General features: G+C 44.4%; 3 protein-coding genes across 6 annotated transcripts in view; 2 read left to right on the forward strand and 1 right to left on the reverse strand.

Moving 5' to 3' along the window:
- PIGF (phosphatidylinositol glycan anchor biosynthesis class F) overlaps nt 1–3,515 on the forward strand; it is a 31,765-nt gene extending 28,250 nt beyond the window's left edge. Inside the window, exons 7-8 of one of the 3 annotated variants that reach the window (XR_012673129.1) lie at nt 2,687–2,834; nt 3,291–3,515. The gene's annotated coding sequence lies outside the window, so the exon portion shown is untranslated. The remainder of the gene's footprint in view (nt 1–2,686; nt 2,835–3,290) is intronic. The other 2 variants (XR_012673130.1, XM_075146865.1) reach the window with 2 other exon arrangements.
- RHOQ (ras homolog family member Q) overlaps nt 1–12,474 on the reverse strand; it is a 29,227-nt gene extending 16,753 nt beyond the window's left edge. The window contains exons 1-2 of one of the 2 annotated variants that reach the window (XM_075146867.1): nt 12,258–12,474; nt 12,064–12,122 (exon numbers count right to left, since the gene is read on the reverse strand). In XM_075146867.1, coding sequence (XP_075002968.1) covers nt 12,064–12,122; nt 12,258–12,399 — 201 coding nt within the window. In that variant the 5' untranslated portion in view covers nt 12,400–12,474. The remainder of the gene's footprint in view (nt 1–12,063; nt 12,123–12,257) is intronic. The other variant, XM_075146866.1, reaches the window with a different exon arrangement.
- A 2,902-nt stretch (nt 12,475–15,376) lies between these two features.
- The window catches only part of TMEM247 (transmembrane protein 247), a 57,760-nt gene continuing 52,833 nt past the window's right edge, over nt 15,377–20,303 (forward strand). Inside the window, exon 1 of the mRNA XM_075147925.1 lies at nt 15,377–15,591. Within this exon, the coding sequence (XP_075004026.1) occupies nt 15,377–15,591 (215 nt within the window). The remainder of the gene's footprint in view (nt 15,592–20,303) is intronic.

The following is a 20,303-nucleotide window of genomic DNA, read 5'->3' on the forward strand; positions in this document are numbered from 1 at the left end:
CTATAAAAGATAGGACATTGCAGCAGGACTGTCCATCATTTACCTAGTATCTCTGTGGTAACCCAGGACAGCTGCCAATACAGAACAAACATGGGAAAGGAGATGAGATGGAGGAACGAATGACTTGACTCGGCTTTTCAACTACAAAATGTGAAGGACTGTTTGGATTTTTTGTTTTGTTTTGTTTTTAAGAGGGGAGAATGGAAATTCATACTTTTAAATTTTCATTTTACCCTGGTTTTGATATTCTGTAGGTAAGTCTAGCATTGCCTTTATCTTAGCTCCTTAAAATCTTTCCTTTAGGCCTCTTTTCCCGTGTTAGAGTACTTAATAATCTGCGCCTCTGAGATTTCCTGCTGCCTTGTACTTGAATACTGAATCATTGATTTTCACTGTATTTTGGATGTTCAGGTGGATTTGTTTTAACGTGTCCAAAATTTGGCTATTTCTTTTCCTGACATTTACCTGCTCAAAAACAGAGGTCTTGAGGAACTTTTTGTATGCAGACTGAAGAATAGTATTGCGATTCTGCAGCGTTATATTCTTCTTCATTTCAAGGGTTTGCTCAGACAAAAAAGCAGAATGCAGTGCCGTATTTCAAGTTGTACAATTGATTTTGAAGTAATACTTTTGCCCAATTCCATGGATATCAGCTGAGAGACATAGTTAAACACACAAACTGTATTCCTAACTCTGCCACTGACACAATATGTAGCTCTGAGCAAATTATTATCCCCTCTCTATTTGCATCTTCCCATCCGTAGGGGTTTGCTAGCTTAATAATGCATTAGTCTTTGCAAAACACTCCAAAAGCCTTTGATGTACACAGCTTATGTGCAGTGGGATATTTTTAAAAAATAAACTAAGACAAAGTGAAGTCTAATAATTTCTGGACCCACAAAAAGCATTATTTCCTTGTATTTATTAGAAAACTGAAGTAAGAGGTGCAGGCATACTGAGATCCCATAATACTAGAGCCCCTGTAGCTCCCTTGTTTTATGGTATCACACTCCTCCCTGCCCAAGTTAAAGTGATGGGGACAGAGGTCCTTACCCCTCTCTCAGTAATGTGAGACCACAGGCCTCTTTCTCCTCTGGAATGGTATTAGGGTCTCTCTATCCAATTTGGAGAGATGAAAGGCAATTAGAGGAGTCACCTTTGCAGTCAATACCTTCCCACGCCTTGACTAAGACCTGCGGGGAAATTCAGACCTCTCAGATCTGCTGCTACAGGTAGCGAAGAAGATGTTAACCTAGATCTGTTTGCTTGATTATTTTTCCTTGAAAATATGAGGGCTAGCGTCTTTAAGCAAATTCTGGTATGTCAGTAACATTGTGGGAGGGGCCCTGAGCAAGGTGTGTCGTCCTTATGTTTTAATCCGGGCCCGGTGTTTTGTACTCTGATGGAACCAAAGTAGTTAATGATTTTATGTGTTTTGCAGCTTAGGAACGAAATTTTAACGATATATCTCCAGTTATATCATACTGACATACTCTTATAAGCAAAAGGATAAGCCTATTTCTTTTCTATTCTGAGAAGGTATAAAGTGGATGGGAGGGAACCAAATAAAGCTTGCACCACTGGAAGAAAAACCGGAGCTCAACAACTCTAGGTTTGTGATCTCTGTGTTAGCAACCATCTGTTGCTTTCACAGCTTACAACAGCAATCATAAGAGGAGGTTCTCACTCCCAACCATCTGTTTTTAGCGGGGAAGCCAAAAATAGACATCAGGCAGAATTGCTAGAGGAATCCAACCTTCATACAGTGAAGGGTAATCACTACTGTTGCTCAGAGGGTCTCAAGGGGGCACACATATGTAACTAGCTGGTTTCTGCAGAGCAAAATCCCAGGTAAAAATCCAAGTTTTAAGCCATTTCATAGTAGGGCTTGGTAACGACAGTTGAAAGTCCTCTCTCAATATGAATTGCCATGCTTTAATTTTTGAAGTGCAGTTCAAAGCTATCCTTCAAGACTGCATTTTTCATAGTTTTCCTCCCTGAAAATACATTTCCGTTTCGGAAGGCCCCCTGTAATATTTTGGAAAATATAACAAGTGAACCATAATGACTGTTGTACCTAACATGGGCCCCAGGGACTTAGTAACAGCTCATAGTTACCCCAGTGGACACATCCTGCTGTCTCCCCCAGATTATTTGGAATTAAAGGCTTGATCTGCAGCTTTGCCATAAGCACCAGGCAAAGCCTCCGAGAGCAACTGCCTACTCCAAAAGCACACCAGGAAACAGACTTCACCCCGCTGAATCACCCTGTGGTTTCTGATTCTACAAGATGCTTGGGTGGGGGAGGAGAGAGAGGGAAGTGGTCTGTACTGCCCCATGCCAAGCACAAATTGCTTCCCTGGCTAAAAAAACTCTCCGAATTTTTTCAGTCTGGGCTGTATAATGCTGTAACCCTTTGCAAGGAAGGAGGGTGGAGCATCCCCAGGACACTGGCTTCCTGGCACTGCCACTCACAAGGCACCACTAATGCAGGACCATTTGGCAAGCTGCAATTTGGACTGACACAGTATTGCCATAAAACATTCTGCAACCCAAGCCCTGTTATGCTGATTGCCATGTTTTATTTTTCAGTCGCCTACCTCTGTAGCCACTAGCTTCTGAAGATGTGTGATTATTCCCTGGCTGCAGGGGAAAAGTGCACTACACACCCTCTGTCTCTTCACAGGCTTCTGGGGATACAGCTTCCATTGCTAAATAAAGCAGAATTGTCCTGTTGTGGCTTGTTCGCACAGGTTTCCTAGGGAGTGCAAAAAACTGCTGATTTGGGCCCAGCATCTATTTTTAATTTACAGAAAAGGCTGCAAGAATGCAGGGTAAGTGCTCTTCCATTGTATTCTAAAAATGAAGTAAGCTGATCTAAATCCATCTGTAAACTCCTGTGAGGAGGACTGTTCAAAGGAGGTATGAATTATACATTGAAAAAGCCCAGGGTTTGTGAATTACGATATTTTTTTTTTGACAAAACTTTCCCTCTGGCATATTTGAGGATTGTGCAGCTGCTTACATGTCTGAAATGCTTTTCTGTAGAGAGAGGGATAACTAGCTGGAAGATGGAGCCTAGTAAGATGGATTTTAGAGCATTAGAGACAAGAAGGACAGAATATTCCTTTAATTATACACAAAATTGCCTTTAAGTGATCAGAATTGATCCCAGTCTTAATGTGGGATTAAATACTGTCCAAATCCTACATCTTGCCATGTGGTGATGCTAAACTATTTTCCTAGACAGCCTCAACAGAACACTCCCTCTCTTCTTTCCATCACCACAGGAACTTCAACTTGCTGGCTTCTTTGTGGTTTTCTAAAAGTAGAAGTCCCTGAATTTTCTCTATAAGACTTATTATTTTAATGTCTGTAACAACAGAACATGGATTCAATTGACTGCAAGCAGTTTCAGCAAGCACAGTTTCACTTAAACATCTTACACCAGTTGCTTATCCACTATGGAGCTCCTAAGAAGTGGCAGAGTAACTGCCATGGACAAGCCCTTTCACTCCCTACCCATGAGAAATCACAAGGCTGTGGTGCGTTCCTGCGCCGGTTCCTTTCTCACCGTCAGTGACGTTATGAACAGCACTCTTCCCACACACGATTTCCACTTTCTCCAGGAAAGAAATTCACCCCAGTTTTTGTGACTGCAGCCATGAAAAATCAGGATTTTCCATTCTTTCAGATATGGGCCATCAAAGGAAAAAAATAAAATTCACCCTGGCACAGGGGATCTGGTCAGATCCTCTGTGGAACCTGCTCTTTGGAAAGATGGGTTCTTTCACTTTATTTTTACAGAAGAATATGACCATCAATAAATCTGTTCTTACAGGGAAAACAGACTATGGAATAGAGATGGTTTAATATAGCTATCCATATCATATCAGACGTTTTTTCATTTACAAACTATATAAATCCTGCCTGGACAAGAAAGACTGATCAGTTAGGTATCCCATTCCCTTTCATCTTTTACAAATAAAGCCCAAAAGCACGTTCTTCTGTCCAGTGTTGAGCAACAGCTTTGTAAGACAGAGGACTAAGCCTTCTGACTCTTGACTTCTGACACTGACTCTTGAAGATTAATTCCCATCACGCAGCTTCTCAGAAGACGAAGTGCCAGAGTACTGGTGCCGTCATATGCACGTTGAATAAACTCATCATGGTGAAAGAGTTTCTGGAATTAAAGGAGTTCGTAAGAGTCTTCTGCACCTAGTTTTATGTCAAGTCGCCATTTGTCAGGGCTAACAGCTTCCATTGAAGAACGCGGTAAAACACTCAACAATGTCACTGCAGCAGATGTTAAGGCAGTTGAAAAACTGCCTACGGTTTTTCTTTCTTAAGTGAGGAATATGTAAGCCATCTCGCTGCCCGGGGCTGGGCTATCTGTTGGTCGTAACTAAAGATGCAGCCTAGGTCACGCCTGGCATCCATCCCTTACTGACTCCGCCACTGCATTCCAACTGGAAATCAGACCAACAAGGAACTAGCATTAAGTCCTACAGATGATCTTTTAGCATTCACAGCTACATCTAATTTAGAGCGCAAGCTGCCTGAGGCACTTTCAGTCTGTGTTTTATTCATCTGAAACAATAAGCTCACCTAGGATGCTGACAGATGTTCCTCTGCTCTTGAGAGTAATGCTGCCACCTGCATTTTTATACACACAGCAGCGAATGCCAGCCATCGCAAAGAATTATTGCTCAAGTGCCACAACATGGATACGGCACAGAGCAGGACTAAAACAGACTGAGGACAGTAGCCGCTAACGTGTCAAATGACGCAACCTCCTCAGAACTGCTGCAAGTGTCAGGTAGCGTTCAGACACATTTTTCGTAACACAAATCATCCAGTCACCAGTCCAAACCAATAGACTGCTTAAAAAACCACTGAACAGAGTGGTAAAAAGATAAAAGTCCCCTCCTCTCTGCCCTCATTTTGCATTTTTTCTAATTATAGGAGGGGCAGTTTTGTTCAAAATGTAACTGCTAATTTGGAGGTTTAAAAAAAAGTCCTGAAGCTCTGTCCCAAAGCATCCATTTTAGTAAAGTTGGTTTTTATAATTCCCAATAAAACTGCAGGATTTGGAATCAGTGTGCTTTATATTATTTCTTAAAGCCCAGGCTCCTGGAGTCTCATGATCACATAAAGAAAAATCACATCCTTTTCACCTTTAAATGAAAGATAAATTTCTAGTCCCCCACAGATATAGAGAAAACTTGAATACATGAAGCCCAAGGGCTTAAAGAAAACCCACATCCAGCAAAGGGCAAAAGAAAAAGTCTCAAACCGTTTTGATTCCTTAGGTTTTTTAGGTAGTGGTGTCCGCGGATAGGAATAGCTGACTCATCATTTTGAATGCCTGGGACTGACAACACCTCACTATTGCTGAAGTAAGTTTTAGGTCCGCTTTGTCCATGTGTTCTCAATAAAGGAACTGGAACAAAGCTTAATGAAATCAGCAACAGGGTGCCTGCTAACACAGAGCTTTGGATCGGACCCTAACACACATTATATGTCCTTCTGCATTGTAGGTCTGTGCTATAGAGGCAGTACTCTAGTCTAAATTATATTTAGTTTGTTTTAAGATGTAGTTTGGAGGATGAATCAGAAGTTAGGCTATAAATGCAAAATAGTGCATTTTTTATACTTCTCGTATTTACCAAAATATAAAGAGCTCTTTGCAAAGGCAACAGATTTCAATCAAGAAATCTGAGTATGGACCTGCCGAAAATTCCCAGGATCTCCTATGTTCTCTATCAGAAAAACTCTGCCAGCTCATGCCACCTTACCCAGTTGTCCCATTCCCTCACTCTTGCCTCCCGCAGTACAGCTGTAAGGTACATGATACTCAAATGAGTGCAGGTGCACACCCCATCTTAAAATGAAGTCAGGAAGAAAGAGGATATGCAGTAACATTGTGCTGGAAAAGCAATAATTATTGCTTGTATTCAGTGTTGCCTTTTTAGCTGGTGATGTTTGGATAGCACTGAAAGATGTCACTGTACCTCGAAGAAATTATAAATGAGTAAAATATTCAGAGAGAACTCCTGTCACAAACTAAAGGATATCTACTGATTCTTAACCCAGGAAAAAGGGATTTTCACCTGACCACATAATCAATGTTTAGCAAGAGTCTCTCTAGATCAGTAGTCTTCATAAAAATGTGCTTTTAATATATCAAAAATTGAAGTTTCTGAGTACTGCTCAAACTTGGTTTGCTTTGGGTTCTTTACTTTGGTCTGCCATTAACTTACTGTTGATTTGGTGAAGACATTCTGGATCTACATTTTCAAACAGATCCCTTCCTTACATTTGATTTTAACATAACTCAGTGCTGCTATTCAGAAGTGCTGTGGGGCTTTTGACACTCTGAAAATGAAATGGAACTGTCTTGAGTTTCCAACATATATTTAGTGGATGCTTTTGGGAACTCAGAGCAGCATCTCCCATCCTGAGACTCCCCATCTGGCGTTAACAATACTTACCTACCTTTCTAGGAAAGCTACGACGCTTTCAAAGTGTGAGTCACAGCTCACAATGAGGCATTTGAATGTAAGCTTTGCACTGGGATTATTGCTGTTGGAAGGCCATTTTTAAAAGCGAATCTGAAGGTACGAGTCCCCTTCTTTTTAAAGGGAAAGCCTGTCTTTGCTTAAACACTTGTCTGGAGAACTCTGGACATAGAGATTGTAAGCTCAGGCACTTCAGCTCCTTCTTTTGTGTTGAAAAACTTAAATTTCAAAGGGAGAATCTAGGCACATTTTTATTTTATCTGCATACATCCAGTTGTTGCTGCAGAGCCGTTAAGTCTACGTGGCTGGCAATATCCTGAAGCACAGAGCAGCTTCAGCGGAGGCTGAGCTATTCATAGGCCAGCACGCCAGCCAGGAGCGAGCTCATGAGCTCACAGCTTCCCAGCGCCAGCTGCCAGCTCGGCTGGGACAATGTAAAGGGAGCGAGGGAAAATGCATGTGGGAGGAGGGAGGCGCAGGGAGGGACAGAAAGGGGACAGGATGTTAATTGCTAACATTTCATTTTTAGGTCTGCCAAAATCACGTTATGTTTTGGTGTTTACAACTCTGCAGCAGCTTTGAATTGTGCGAGACCGTGCTTGCATGTTCCAGGCTTGCATTTGGTGCTACGGCTGCGCAGTAGGTGCAACTCGGAAGGAGTAATGTGGTCTGAGGAGGGACTTTTCTGTTTCACAACAGACCAGCCAAAATGATCAGCAGCTGCCTCTCCTTTCAGTGGGATACTGAAATGGTACCTGCGAGACCAGGGCTACCTACCAAAGCCAAGACAAACAGCCAGCAAGGAGTACAAAGATTACTGCTATTTCTTGTTTTATTTATAGCAGCCACCGCAAGTTTGGTGACTATCCATTCTAATAACCACACCTCCACCCCTCTCTTTCCCACAGGCACATTCACAGTTATAACCATTTGTTTTTACACCTGGTCTTAACGCAGGCACTGATCTTGCTAATATTTGAGTTAGCATTACGCACTTCAGCAGCCTGACCAACTTTAATATAAAATTTCTTTTAACATTAGGGCCTCCATTACAACCAAAAAATCAGTGTATCTGAATTAAGATGGCTGCGGCTGCAACGAGAGTAACCATCGGTATCTGAGCTGAGAGGAACCAAGAAGTGGCTCATTCTGCTCTTGTGCTTAGCATGCTTTGTGGCTACTGTTTTGGTGACAGTTGAGAAGGCACCGAGAGCTTTATTGTATCAGACCTACAGCTTGTCCTACACGTATTAGGGCCTTTAAGGCAGAGAAATAAAAGTGGAAAGCCAAGGAACACAGTTTACCTCAGCTTTGTCCAACCAGGCCACGCTAGTATCACAACAGTAAGTGATGCTGAGGGATATAAATGTTATTATTAGGCACTGCACCATAGTAAGATTCACTCTGCTCCTTCTGTACCCTGCTCTGCGCTGCCCAGATGCTGGCTTGGTGCCAAGCCTGCACCAGCCAGCCACACTATGCCTCAGCATCTCCCTTCCCAGGGCAGCAGGAGCAGCCCAGGCTCTGCTCCTGCACCCTCCCCATCCTTCCTCCAGGTCCTGACAGTCCTTCACAGCAAAGACACAAGAACAGAGCAAGGCTTCCACCTGTATGTGGTCAGCACATACTGAGGGAGGACAGGGACACCACGAATGAAAACCCACAGCAGAAGGGACTGAGAGGAGGATGGACCCCAACTGCCATTTTAAGCAGCAGCCTTCAATATGGAGCGAAACCTCCAAGAGGTAACTCCTATGTGTCCTCCCACTTATCCCGATCATTTGGGACATGGCAAGGGGACACGCAGCACACCTCTTCGTTAGTGCTTACGACATTTCTCCCAAAAATTTTAGTATCATGAGAGTTGGCAGTATTATTTTTGGTAGTATGGAAGATCAAAATGATAATCATTTGTCACCAGTTCAAAAGCACTCCAACACAGTGAAGTTAACAGACCCCTGATGAAGCCATGGTTCTCTTCCCAGGCTGATTTTGCCACGTACCCCTGCTCAATGAAGAACAGTGCTGACAAGCAGCTAGTCTCCCAGAGCAAGAGAGGCTACTGCAAAGCCAAAGGCATCCAAGCATCAGTATCACAAGCACCTCACGTTTAAACTTCAGTGTGTTGATGCTCCCAGCTCCAGGCGATGTAGGTAGGTTCCACAGTTCTCATCTTCCTGGGGAAACCGGGACCCACTCCAAGCCCACCCAGTCTCAGCACATGGCTATGTACAGCAGCAAGGCTAAAAGGAGCTGCTGGCTCCACCTCTGGGAGGAATTGCTGGAGGAATGTCCTCTCGGACACCACCGCCACCGAATTCCCACCCGCCTCCCTGGCGCGGGAGCCTGCCTCCACAGCTGCAAACCCAAACAGGCTCCGAGAGCCTCCACTGCCCAGCAGCTGTACTGGCTATTTTCTGCTGAACCAGGACCTCAGTATTTTCAGCCAGAGAAAAGCCTGCCTGAACTCACACACACTCAAAGGCGGGAAGGTCTGTCTGCATATAAACTGAAGTTTGTGATGGCTAGTGGCATTTTCCCCTGCTATATATAACCTGGAAAAAAATGGGATTTTAATAGATTTATTCTCAACCTACTTTAAACTCACAAAGATATGAGGCGTTATGTCATTGATATAGTTACTACACGTGATCCTGTCCGTGTTGTGAAGAAGTGAGCTAGAAATGAGTACTGGATGCCATGAACTCAAAAGCTTGCAACTCCTCTGCCAAAGAGAAGCCTGTCACAAGTTGCTAAATACATAACCACGCAAGCTAAAGAGACCCACAGGCTGATAAGTCAGTATTTCAGGGCGATGAGCCTGCTGTGCACCCGCTAAAAATCAAAAGGTCTTTAATCCTTGCTCTGCTATGGGCTTCCTGCATGGATTTCGCGTAGGTCACTGTCTGAACCTCCATTTACACCCTCACTCCTCTCCCCCCTGAAATGAGATCTGTAGATTGTACCTATGTACTCTGTCCAGAGCTGGGAGTATAAACACGCTGAAGATTGCGAACTGCTTAGATACCACAGTGATCACGCACTGCCAAGTTTTGATCAGGCCAGTATGTTACAGTAAAACAATTTGGGGGTGACAGAATTAGAAATAAAAGCATTGATGTATCCTGGCACAGAAATCCCGACTTTGAGCAGCAAAGAATCCAAGCCGTACAGAAGTCTGGGCAAGCAGCAGGCGGGTACCAGATGCAGCACGCTGTTTCCTCAACATGGAGAAGGGACCATCAACTCAAGTCTTTTCTGCTCTTTACTATATATATTTAAGCTTTAAAGTAAGCTTTCTGTTATCACATATCTCTGAGAAGATGGGCTTGTCAGCACGCTCTCTGACAAAGCAGCTAAAAGAATGAAATTGCTGGACTGGCATCTTCACACAGACTCCCCTCCTTAGTTGTGCTGGATGTTGGGATGGGGCTCCTGTGGGCAGCTCCAGATCTCCACCAGTTCCCCAAACATGCTGAACTGGGATGGGGATAATGGTAAAGATTTTATTAGCTCAGCAGGTCTGACTAAAAGGGGAGTTTTGCCAAGACCATCTGAGCCTCATTAGAACACCCTACATGAGCTAAGGCTCCTCTGAATTAGGCCAGATCTAGTGCTGGGTACATCAAAAACTGCTCTGTAATTCAAATTTAAGATTTCAACTTCTCAAAATTTGGGGGGGGGGGGGGGAGGGGGAAGCTTACCTCAACTTTTTGCACGCCTGGATATACAATTTCACACTGAACAGTTTTTCTTAGTGTAATAGGAATACCTTTGCTTGCTGTTCGGTGCAAAGTGGCCAGTTTACCCTACTAGCTTTTAAGGAGGCCAAAGGTCACTCAGTTTTGTACTCAGCACCTTCAGGCAGAGTGGGATACCACAAAATCACCTTAGTTAAGGTTACACAGAGCTAACAACACATGCTCCCATTAATAGCAACAAGCCAGCACAAGCAGTTTGAGACAGCATCCACAAATAAGCTATGTATATGTACAGCAGTGCTAGGGTCGCTTTCACATTTTCCAGTGCTCATTATAAAAAAAGAGAAAAATAGTTGCATATTAACCAACTGCTTTATTTGCCTGAGCACTAGATCCTCATTTTGTAACCTACTTAAGCAATATTTTACAAGCTCTGTTTTGAACCAATTGCTACTGAAAAACAGGACTATGACAGTAATAAGAAATGCACTTAGTTGGCATAAATTTTACTGGTTTGTGTTTACGTCAGTGAGATGACAATCATGAAGTCAGTCTTTTTGGGAACAGTCTTGCCCTTCAGGTATCAGCTTTCTGGAAATGGGGCTGTTTCCTACAATTCTCATGGAATTAATTTTATTACTGATTTCAGGTCTAACAAAGATATAAAAGACCGGTTAAATGCTGCTTCCCTTACTTAAAGCTGTATGCAGATCTAAAAAGGCACACTAATTTAGGCAGCAGTTGTTCAATTAAGTATAGGAATAACATGGTTAAAAAATACGGCTTCAGTCTATGCGAGTCCAGTGAGATTATCTTACTAGTTGCTCTTTACAACACGGAAGCATGTCTGAGGTCATGTGAGACCAAAACACATGCTCACGCTGCAAGAAGAAGTTTTAATATAAGGAATACACAACTCTACAAAAACCCATGCAGCATTTCCGTGTATGCTCCGCACCTCCTTGGAAGACGGCTGCACCTCCCGGGGTCAGGCCCTTCACAAACTATGTTGTTTCCGATAAGGCATCTCCAGAGAGCTGGGAGTACTTTAACCCAGGAGACCGTGCTCGGCCCACGGCTGGTGCCGTGCGAGTTGAGCAGACCAAGAAGTGACTTGAATAATGGAGGCCTTTACTAGCCGCTACACTGGCGACCCCTCCACACATCAAGCATTTTATCCATCATTAAAGTTGCTTCAGATACATGCTGACATAGCATCTTTCACAACAGGCTGTAATATTCTTAACCAAATGAATCACTTGAATTGTCAGGGATAGCAGAAGAAACCCAGGTTATCTGAAAGGCAGTGCCCGAGAATTACATTTTATTATTTGCCACCAAGTTGAAAAACTCTTTTTAGCTATTTAAGGGCTGTACAGTGTAAACAGAGCAAGCTGCGGCAGTCTCGGTCTCTATCCGACCTGACGCGTTTGAGTTCCCTCCCTGCTAAACCAGGCACCTTTCCCTCACCCGAAGCCGGGTCGGCACTCCGGGGGGTTTGACCAGGGCATGCCGGCCCGGAGCGCCGCAAGCGCTGGCACAGCCGGGGCCAGGCGATACGCCGGCGCCCCGGCCCAGCTGCCCCGCAGCCGGCCACGCACCGCTAGAAACGCAGCCCGCCTCCGGCCGCCCGCCCTCGCCAGTAAGGGTTGCATCGATGGTTTTCTTTTAAAGACGGTTTTTCTCAATCGCCTACCCACCCCCCCCGCCAACCCGCCCGCGAATCACCCAGCCCGGACCGCAGCCCTGCGAGTAACTTCAGCGCCGGCAGCGCCGGGAGCGCCGCGGGGCCGGGGCCGGGGCCGGGGCCGAGGGGGCCAGGGGCAGCGCTCGGCACTCACCTGGCCGGCGGTGTCGTAGAGCCCCAGCAGGTACTGCTTGCCCCCGACGGTAACGCTGACTGCGAGAGGGGAGAAACACAGCGGGTGAAGGGGGGCCCACCCCGGCCGAGCCCCCCCCGCCGCCGGCAGGGTAAGGCCGGGGAGGAAGGGGAGGGGGACGGCGGCCGCCGCGGCCGGGCCCCCCGCCCGCTCACCTGCGTAGTGGTCGAAGACGGTGGGCACGTACTCCTCGGGGAAGGCGTCGTTGGCGTAGCTCATCAGCAGGCACGTCTTGCCCACGGCGCCGTCCCCCACCACCACGCACTTGAGCATGACCGCCGCGCTGCCATGGGCCATGGCCGGAGCCCGCCCTCATGGCCCCGCGGGCGCGCCCCGCCGCGCCGGGCCCCCCGGCATCGCCGCCGCCGCTGCCGCCGCTCAGCGGGCGCCCCCGCCGGCCCCCGCCGGGCGCGGCCCCCCCGCCATCCGCCGCCGCGCTGGGCCCGGCGGGAGCCGCCTTCCCCCGGCCGCGGCCGCGCCGCGCAGGGGAAGCGCCCGCCGCCGCCCGCCCGGGCGCGGGGCCGGGCGGAGGCGGGGAGCGGCACCCCGCGGGGCGGGGAGGGGCGCCCCACGCGTGGGCTGGCGGCGGGCCGAGGCGGCCGGGTGGCCGCCGGGGCTGCGGGGCTGGAGCCGGCGTGTGTGAGCGGCTGCTCGCCCCGGCCCCGCTGCCCGCAGACGCATGCACAGCAGCACCCAGCCCATCCCGGGGAGCAGGCAGGCTCCGCGAGTTGCTCGGGCGCTGCGGGCAGCTCCTGCCCCGGGAGAGCCCCGGGGGCTCATTAATTCCCCTGTGCTGGCCCCCCCGTCCCCCCACCATCGCTCTGTACGTACAAAGGAAACTTGGGTCGCGTCCTCTGGCATGAGCCCATAACTGAGTCAGTAAGTATGAAAATAATCAACGGGACAAGAAAGGATGTTTTCCTGCACTGAGTTTATCGTCTTTGGGTCTGAAAGTCAGGAGTGGGCAGGTATTTAAGAACATTAACCTGTGTGGTTTAAACTGTCTTGAGTACCCATTTGAAAGACTAAAGGACCGGAGGGCAAGACCTAAAAGAGAGTAGATACTGCATGAAAAATGAGTGGAATCATGCTCCCACTCATGTCAATGGCAAAAATCCCACCATTCGGCGACATTAGGTTTTCACCCTTGCAAGCTGTTTCCAACTTCACATTTTCAAATGGTGTGAAATACGCTTACAAGTCAGACAGAAACCAATTGCCTTTTCTAGCCTGTATTTTTTTGCAGATTTATGCTATAAGCCCTATCCAATTACGACAAAAGACGGCACACAACGGCGCAAACCACGAGGAGACCTCTGTGTTGTATGGTTTGTGTTTCTATTTGATCTGACATGCTTGAGGGAGAAAATAAATGCAAATCCCATGTTGCACAAAGCTTATCTGAATATTCAGTAAAACATGTTTTCAGATCAGGACAAAATAGAAAAGTTATTACTTTGCAAGTTTTTCAGCTTAGTCAATCAAACTTTTATGCCTTCAGACCACAGAGGGGGAAAGCAGGACATCTAAGACTGCTCTGCTGCGATCTCCTGATTCATCCAGAGAGCGTCAACCCAAACCCACAAGCAGACAGAAGCTGCCCCAGTGTTACGCCAGGAGGTATTTCCTCAGCCTTTCGGAAAATGCCAGCTATAAAAGAAAGCTGGATTTACCGAGAAGTCAGCTGGCAGCGAGCGCAGGACTCAGCGCACGGGCCTCCCAGAGAGCAACTTTGCCTAAGGATCAGATATGTCCTGCACAAGCAGCTCTTTCGGGATGGGTTTTGGGACTAGGTCCAGGAAAACTGCTTTGCAGCGATCTGACTCATGCTACCTGAGGTTAGAGGTTCCCAGGTACCCATGAGGGAGTTGAAAGCATGCAAATACACAGGGGCCATATGACATCCACTTCCTTTTTGCTGTCCTTGCCAAGATATATGTTCAGGAGCGCCTGACACCTGCATCTCTGGGCAACGGCACCCCAGGCCGCCGCCTGCACAATCAATGGGAAGTATACTTCCTCCAGTCTGCTGCTTGCTTAATTGCTAGTGTTGCTTCTCAAATCCCGTAATCATCATTTTGAACTTGCACGATCTCAGCCAAATGATTCTCATCCCGTCCCCCATCTCTCTCAGACAATGGATGGCCAATTAGCCTGCACTAAATATTTAGAGAAAATGAAGATTCGGAACTGGTAAACTGAAACGCTCGCCTCGGCTCTCCTCACCAGCCTGGCAGGTTGCACAGCCGTGGGGAGTAGTGTAGCTGCAGGAGTGGGACCTCATAAAACCTCACACGAGCCCCACGGCCAAGACGGCTCTATGGAATCACCCGTAGGGGCATAGGACTGTAAATGCCCAGGTGGTTTCATCCACAGCATATTTCTTGTGCTTGTTTTTCACCCTTTGCAGATGTGGTTTTCCAGCAAGCACCCTCAGCATTGTGATAAGGAAGGTGCAACAATAAGGAGAATATATTCACCGAGCGTTCCTGGAAATCGATTTCTTCTCTTAAACTTTTCTGAATTTCAGCAGCTCCCTAAGAATGTGTTAGAGCCTCTGCTGGTGTCAACTGGCGTGGCTCTGTGGAGGAATTCAACTCAGCTCTATCTTGGCACAACAAACACCTTGCCAGGAATCACATCCTTCTTTCAGATAGATTAACAATCTGTTCTGTGTAATACACTTCCATTTTTCAGCAGTACAAATATAAAAAATGTGTTAAAATAATTACCTACCTGTGACAAATGTGATTTTAAATATCTTTATGAAAGACACTAAATCTAATAGTTTTTCCCTAACTTCTTTCATAAGGCAGTAAAATAAACCAGTATTAAATGTTAAAAGGAAACATCTATTATCTTAGAGATGTTTAAAATATATTTTTATTTCTCATTGTTTACTATAAAGTTGTTAGGAAATGAAAAACAGTTCAGAGAAATCCAATTTTTCATCAAAAAAATAATTTCTAAGGATATTTTGTGACTAGTTCTAGCTTATGCACTGAACAGTTACTTCAGCATCACATATGACTGCTAAACGGTCAATTCTTTTTCATTTTAGGAATTAAAATTTTGCTTTGTAGGACTTCTGTAAGACCTCTCTATACATATGAGGCTGAGAAGTCACTGGGAGGAAGAACCACAGCTAGATTACCTTTAGAAATAAGACTTGTTCCCAATACTTCGGGTCAGTAACAGAGGAAAGTGTGTAGAGGAGAAGGTCTAATAAACGATGGGAAGCCTATGAGGACACAAGTCTAGTGAAACCCCCTAGATGACCATGCAGCTAGATGACAGAAGAGAAACATTTCTTGGAAGCAATTTCTGGGGTATACAGACTTCTGCAAGTGAGAACATGGAGTGGGACTGTGAAGTAGAATCACGAAGTCCTTCATGTGAATTACCAGCAGCAGGAAAAATAGAAGAGAAAGTGATGGAGCCAGGCCTTAGTAAGCAGCAAAAGACCTGTTTGGTCAATGGAACCAGGGAGTAAGTATTGTTAATTGTCTAAACACAAAACATTTTGAACAGATAAATCTATCCATCTCAATTATTAACACGTCTCTAAATTTAGCTCAAAATTTACACAATATGGTTATTTTCATCAATTGTGCTGCCACTCTGTGTTGTGAGTACACTCCAGCATTTCTCTGCCCAAATCCTCTTGTTTACCCTGCCAGATAAGCCACGGTGCCTCAGTTTGTCACCAGATTGACGTGCACCACTGGAGAGTGGCCATGCATCTACAGAGGTGGATGTCTTCCCATGTTGGGTGAAATGACTTCATAGGAGTAGTCAATACTTGAGGAAACACCCCTAAAAATGCCAGGTCCCAGCCAAAGCTTGAAGTGATGCGTGAAAAACACTCAAATTAGTCCCGCAAAAGTCAATCAGAGGATTAATTTTTTTAGGCATCCTTGTCTGTGCAAGATTGAATCCATGGTTTATGATTCTCTAAAAAAACTTCTAGACTTAGAAAGAATGTGACTTAGGAAAGTCAGTGAAAAGGGCAATGTCATCTGAAAGCCCTCTTCGCAGGATATCATCTTTCAGACCAATCAATCTCTCATTTTCGAGCAGAGCTGTCCCTAAGCAGCAGAAGGTAACACCCGAATGGACATAACGCAAGCCTGGCTTTCAGTCAGAATGATTTATTGTTCTCATAAATGGTGAGAACACCATTTTTACAATTTATGAATCTGATCATTACAGTTTTGCTTCTCTACCCAAGATTATGTAATGCAGAGAATGTTTACATATCCCAGCTAATATAGAGGAAACAAATCACATATTTCTAATGTGCCAGAAATGGATAGGCGATTCAATAGCTGCAGATCCAATTCCTTCCGAATGTCAGTCTCCACTCTATCCCCATTTTTTTTTTAATCATTTACAAGAGCACTGGTACTAACTTCCTCCCAATTTAAAGGGTCTGTGTGCTGGCTTCCCTCGTAATATGTTTCAAGAACACGGTGATGTATCCAAGCAAAGGCTTCCAGTATATAAAATCAGAATAAAACAGGATGATACATTTTAGGTCATCTGCTGTAGTTACCTGATTGCTAGAGCGCACTGGCTCTTTACTGTACTTGTAGTGGTCCTCTTCTCAGAATGGGGCTGAATGTCACCAGCAGGGGAAACATCACTTGTTCTCTTCAGGGAGCAACCTAATCTGGTGCACTACATGGAAAGCTCCCATGTCGGTCTCTTGAATTGTCTTATCTTATTCTGTTATGCTATTACAGCTTGTGATACTTTATTAACCACCCTAAATAGTTTCCTTCCTTTTTGCATGAATGTAACTGAGACGGGGAGTCTTTAGTTAGTTGACTTTATACATGGCTTGCCAGTAGCAAAACAGTGGCACCAGGACCAAAACTAGAGCCCATTGCTGAGAATGAGATACAATGGTTTAAAAATAAATTTGGCACTAGCCACTGGAAAGTGTCACAATCACTACTCTATGTGCTTTTTCTTAATAACTGTAGTGTAGGAGCTTTAAAGATGGTCAAAGATAATACATCAGTGGAACCCTTTTCTCTGAAAAGGCAGCTCCTTTGAGATGAACTTTTTGAAATCATGTGAATTCCATGATAATGTGTTAAGAAAGGCAGAAAATTGTTCTGGCAGCTTCAAAGCATCCAGTTTTTATATTGTTAGAGCAAAACATTTTCATTTCTAAATCACTATGGTTTCAATTTAAGTTAGCATAGTCTGAGAATGTAGTGAAACGTAAATGAAAAGATGACATCATTAAACATTTAAATCATGCTCATTTTTCTTCTATAAGTTTTTTTAAGGAATTTCAAGATTTTCAGGTGGCATTCCTAATAGGACAAAGACAAGTCTTAGAAGTGTTCATAAAACTGAATTTTCATCTTCTGCACAGCTTATGCACTGCCTCATGCTCAGGGCATGCTAAACTATGACAAGATAGTGTGTTCCCTTCTAACTCATAGTGTCGTTTTTCCCTTGAAATCTCTTTCTTTGTCAGTGTTTTCCATAATGAAGTGCCCAGATTTCAACATCATCGTCCAAGAAGAAGCACCTAACAAGTGCTGTCCACTTCTGAGCTGCGATTCTCTTAGATATACATTCCAAGAATACATCTGATTTTGCAGCAATGCTGTATTGCCACACTATTATTAATAATTACTCTACTGTATCACAGTAGTCTCCTTAAGTGTCCTTAATTAAGGTGAGTGTTTGATTTGAATAGGAACTGCTCAAATACAGAGTGGAAAACAGCTTCTCTTCTACAGAGTTTATGGTGCAATCCCTGAAGAAAGTCAATCAGTGCACAACACATAAAAGGGAGAGTGAGTGAGTGAAGTCAGGGTTAAAATTGACAGCATCAAGCTGTTACAAACCATGGGTACATGCCCAGCTTTCCAGGTTTCTCTGTCCTAAGAAATGGCGTTGGTTTTCTTCATATATGTTTCTAAAGATCTATTTTTTTTTGTTTGTATCTTGATTTCTCTAGGATTATTTATGCCATGCTGACCCCTGTAATACCTACCAAATTAGTGTTTGCTGCCAAATTCATTAGTGTGCTACTTACCAGCCCCTCTTAAGAAATTAAGGAAGAAATTAAATATAACACTACTTTACTACACTTGGAAAAGAAGATTCCTTAGGGAGAAAGGAAAGAAAAAAGAGAGGAAAAGCCAAAGCAGGGTGAAGGATGCTGCAGGAAATGGAGGGAGATGGAAGAACGAGAAAATGACAGATAGGAAAGTAGGAGTAGAAGAGAGATTAAAAAAAAGAAAAAAGAAACAGCCAGCCAAAAAAGGAACAAAAGTGTCTGATTCAGTTAACCTCTGAGAGGGTACTTAACTCCAAATATGAGAATTCCACAGACCCATGCCTAAAATTAAGCTTGTATTTTATTCAGGCCAACATAAATTGCAGTTTTCTCTACAAGGATTTAAAGCACTAGGGAGAATAAATCCCTTGGAAACTTGGTGAGATTAGGGCACCTACCTCCCACAGGCTTCTTGAAAAATCTGGGATTTCAAGATACAGTATTAAACTATAAAATAAATGATGCTAAAGCTCTTTTGGTGCTATTCCCTGTTCAGTGAAGGAGCTTGAACAGAATAAATCACAGAATATTTAGCACTGGGTCAAGTGTCAAAAAGAAGCAATTCCCTTCCTCAGGCCAACTTGGTGATAATTACTTGCAGTTCACCAGACATTTTGTTGGAAATAAAATCTGTATCATGGTGGGGCTTTTTGTACAGCTAGAGTACACCATTCCCAGGCACAGAAGAGAGGACTAAGCAAGCAAGCACTTCTTCTAAGCACTTAACGTCCTCTGTTGGTGCTACTTACATGGCTGCATACATCACCGTAGTATCAGAACATCCCTTTCATGGTTGCTAAGAAATATACACCTCTGACTCATTCCAGTGCTGAAGACTGTATAGTCTGGCATGGCTATTATGTACCACAGTGTACCAAAAAGGAGAATGAAATAAGATCTTGAACCTTGGCTTAATACCAGAGACCAGAAGAGGTATTCTTGTTACAGGAACGGGGCAGGATTTGCATAGGGAATACTGACTCTTTCCTAACACCATGTATTTTGGAACAAAACTAATCCCCTGAAACGTCTAGTTCTGGAAAGTTAAAATTGAGCATCCTTCTGTACGTTACAAATCATCCTCCAGTTCTACTGGCCTTTGCTGGAAGTTAAGGGCATCACACGATGAATCTGTGAGATAACAGGTTTCCTGTTGTGTACTTAGCTGTGCACTAGACTTCCAGAGGGCACCAGGATCGCTGCCCTGTTGTGTCTCGGTTTGCTGCTCGTGCCTGTGATTATCCCAGATGTGGCTCTTGTAGGGCAAAATTAAAGCTTTAGCAATCTCTCATTTTAGCTAAATGAAAACAATCTTTGAGGAAACAAAAAGGCCACAAGCTATAACTCTTCAACTAAACTAAATTATGCCTGAGCCTATTCCATGGCTCTGGGACCAGCAGGCACAATCTGGCCATGTCCATGACATAGATGTCTCGTGCTCTGTTGGGAATGGTGCCTTGTCAAAGCTGACTTCTGTGTGGCGTTAGTGAGTTCCCTGGGAGAGTCCTGGTGTTGCTCCACCCAAAACTACCCCAAAAAATGTTCTAGGGATGTTGCAGTGCTGCCAACTGAGTCTTAGCATTCAAGAATATACCCTGGCTTTGTTTAGTTTAATAGGATAGATGCCATCATTGCAAGGCCTATGTGTTCCAAATCTCATTTTTACTGAGCTGTACTAATTCCAATGCAAATTATTTCGCTTGGTTCTTACCAGTATTTATTATTGATTAATTCTGGTAAATCTGGTAATATTTCCCTCCGTGCAAAAAACAACTAACCAACCAACAAATCCTCCAGCTCTAAACATATATACATGAAAAAATACATTTTCTAATTCCACTTATTACAAATGAATCTGTGCCTAAAGCTGACCTCTGGATTTTCCCCAACCTTTGATGAAGTCTGGATTTGGGTTTGAATTTTCATGAAGTCTGGACTTCTTTATCACCTTTTTTGAAGCTGGTTCTTGATCTGCTTGATAGACGGAAGTAAGCCCCAAAACTAGTTAATCTTCTGTACACCAGTAAGATTCAATTTTAAAGCCAAATGCTGAAACAAACATCTTCCTTGATTTGAGAATGTTTCACACAGGAAAATGTAACCATATTTTAACCCA

The sequence above is a fragment of the Calonectris borealis genome, chromosome 3, assembly GCF_964195595.1.
Source record: "Calonectris borealis chromosome 3, bCalBor7.hap1.2, whole genome shotgun sequence".
NCBI lineage: Eukaryota > Metazoa > Chordata > Aves > Procellariiformes > Procellariidae > Calonectris > Calonectris borealis.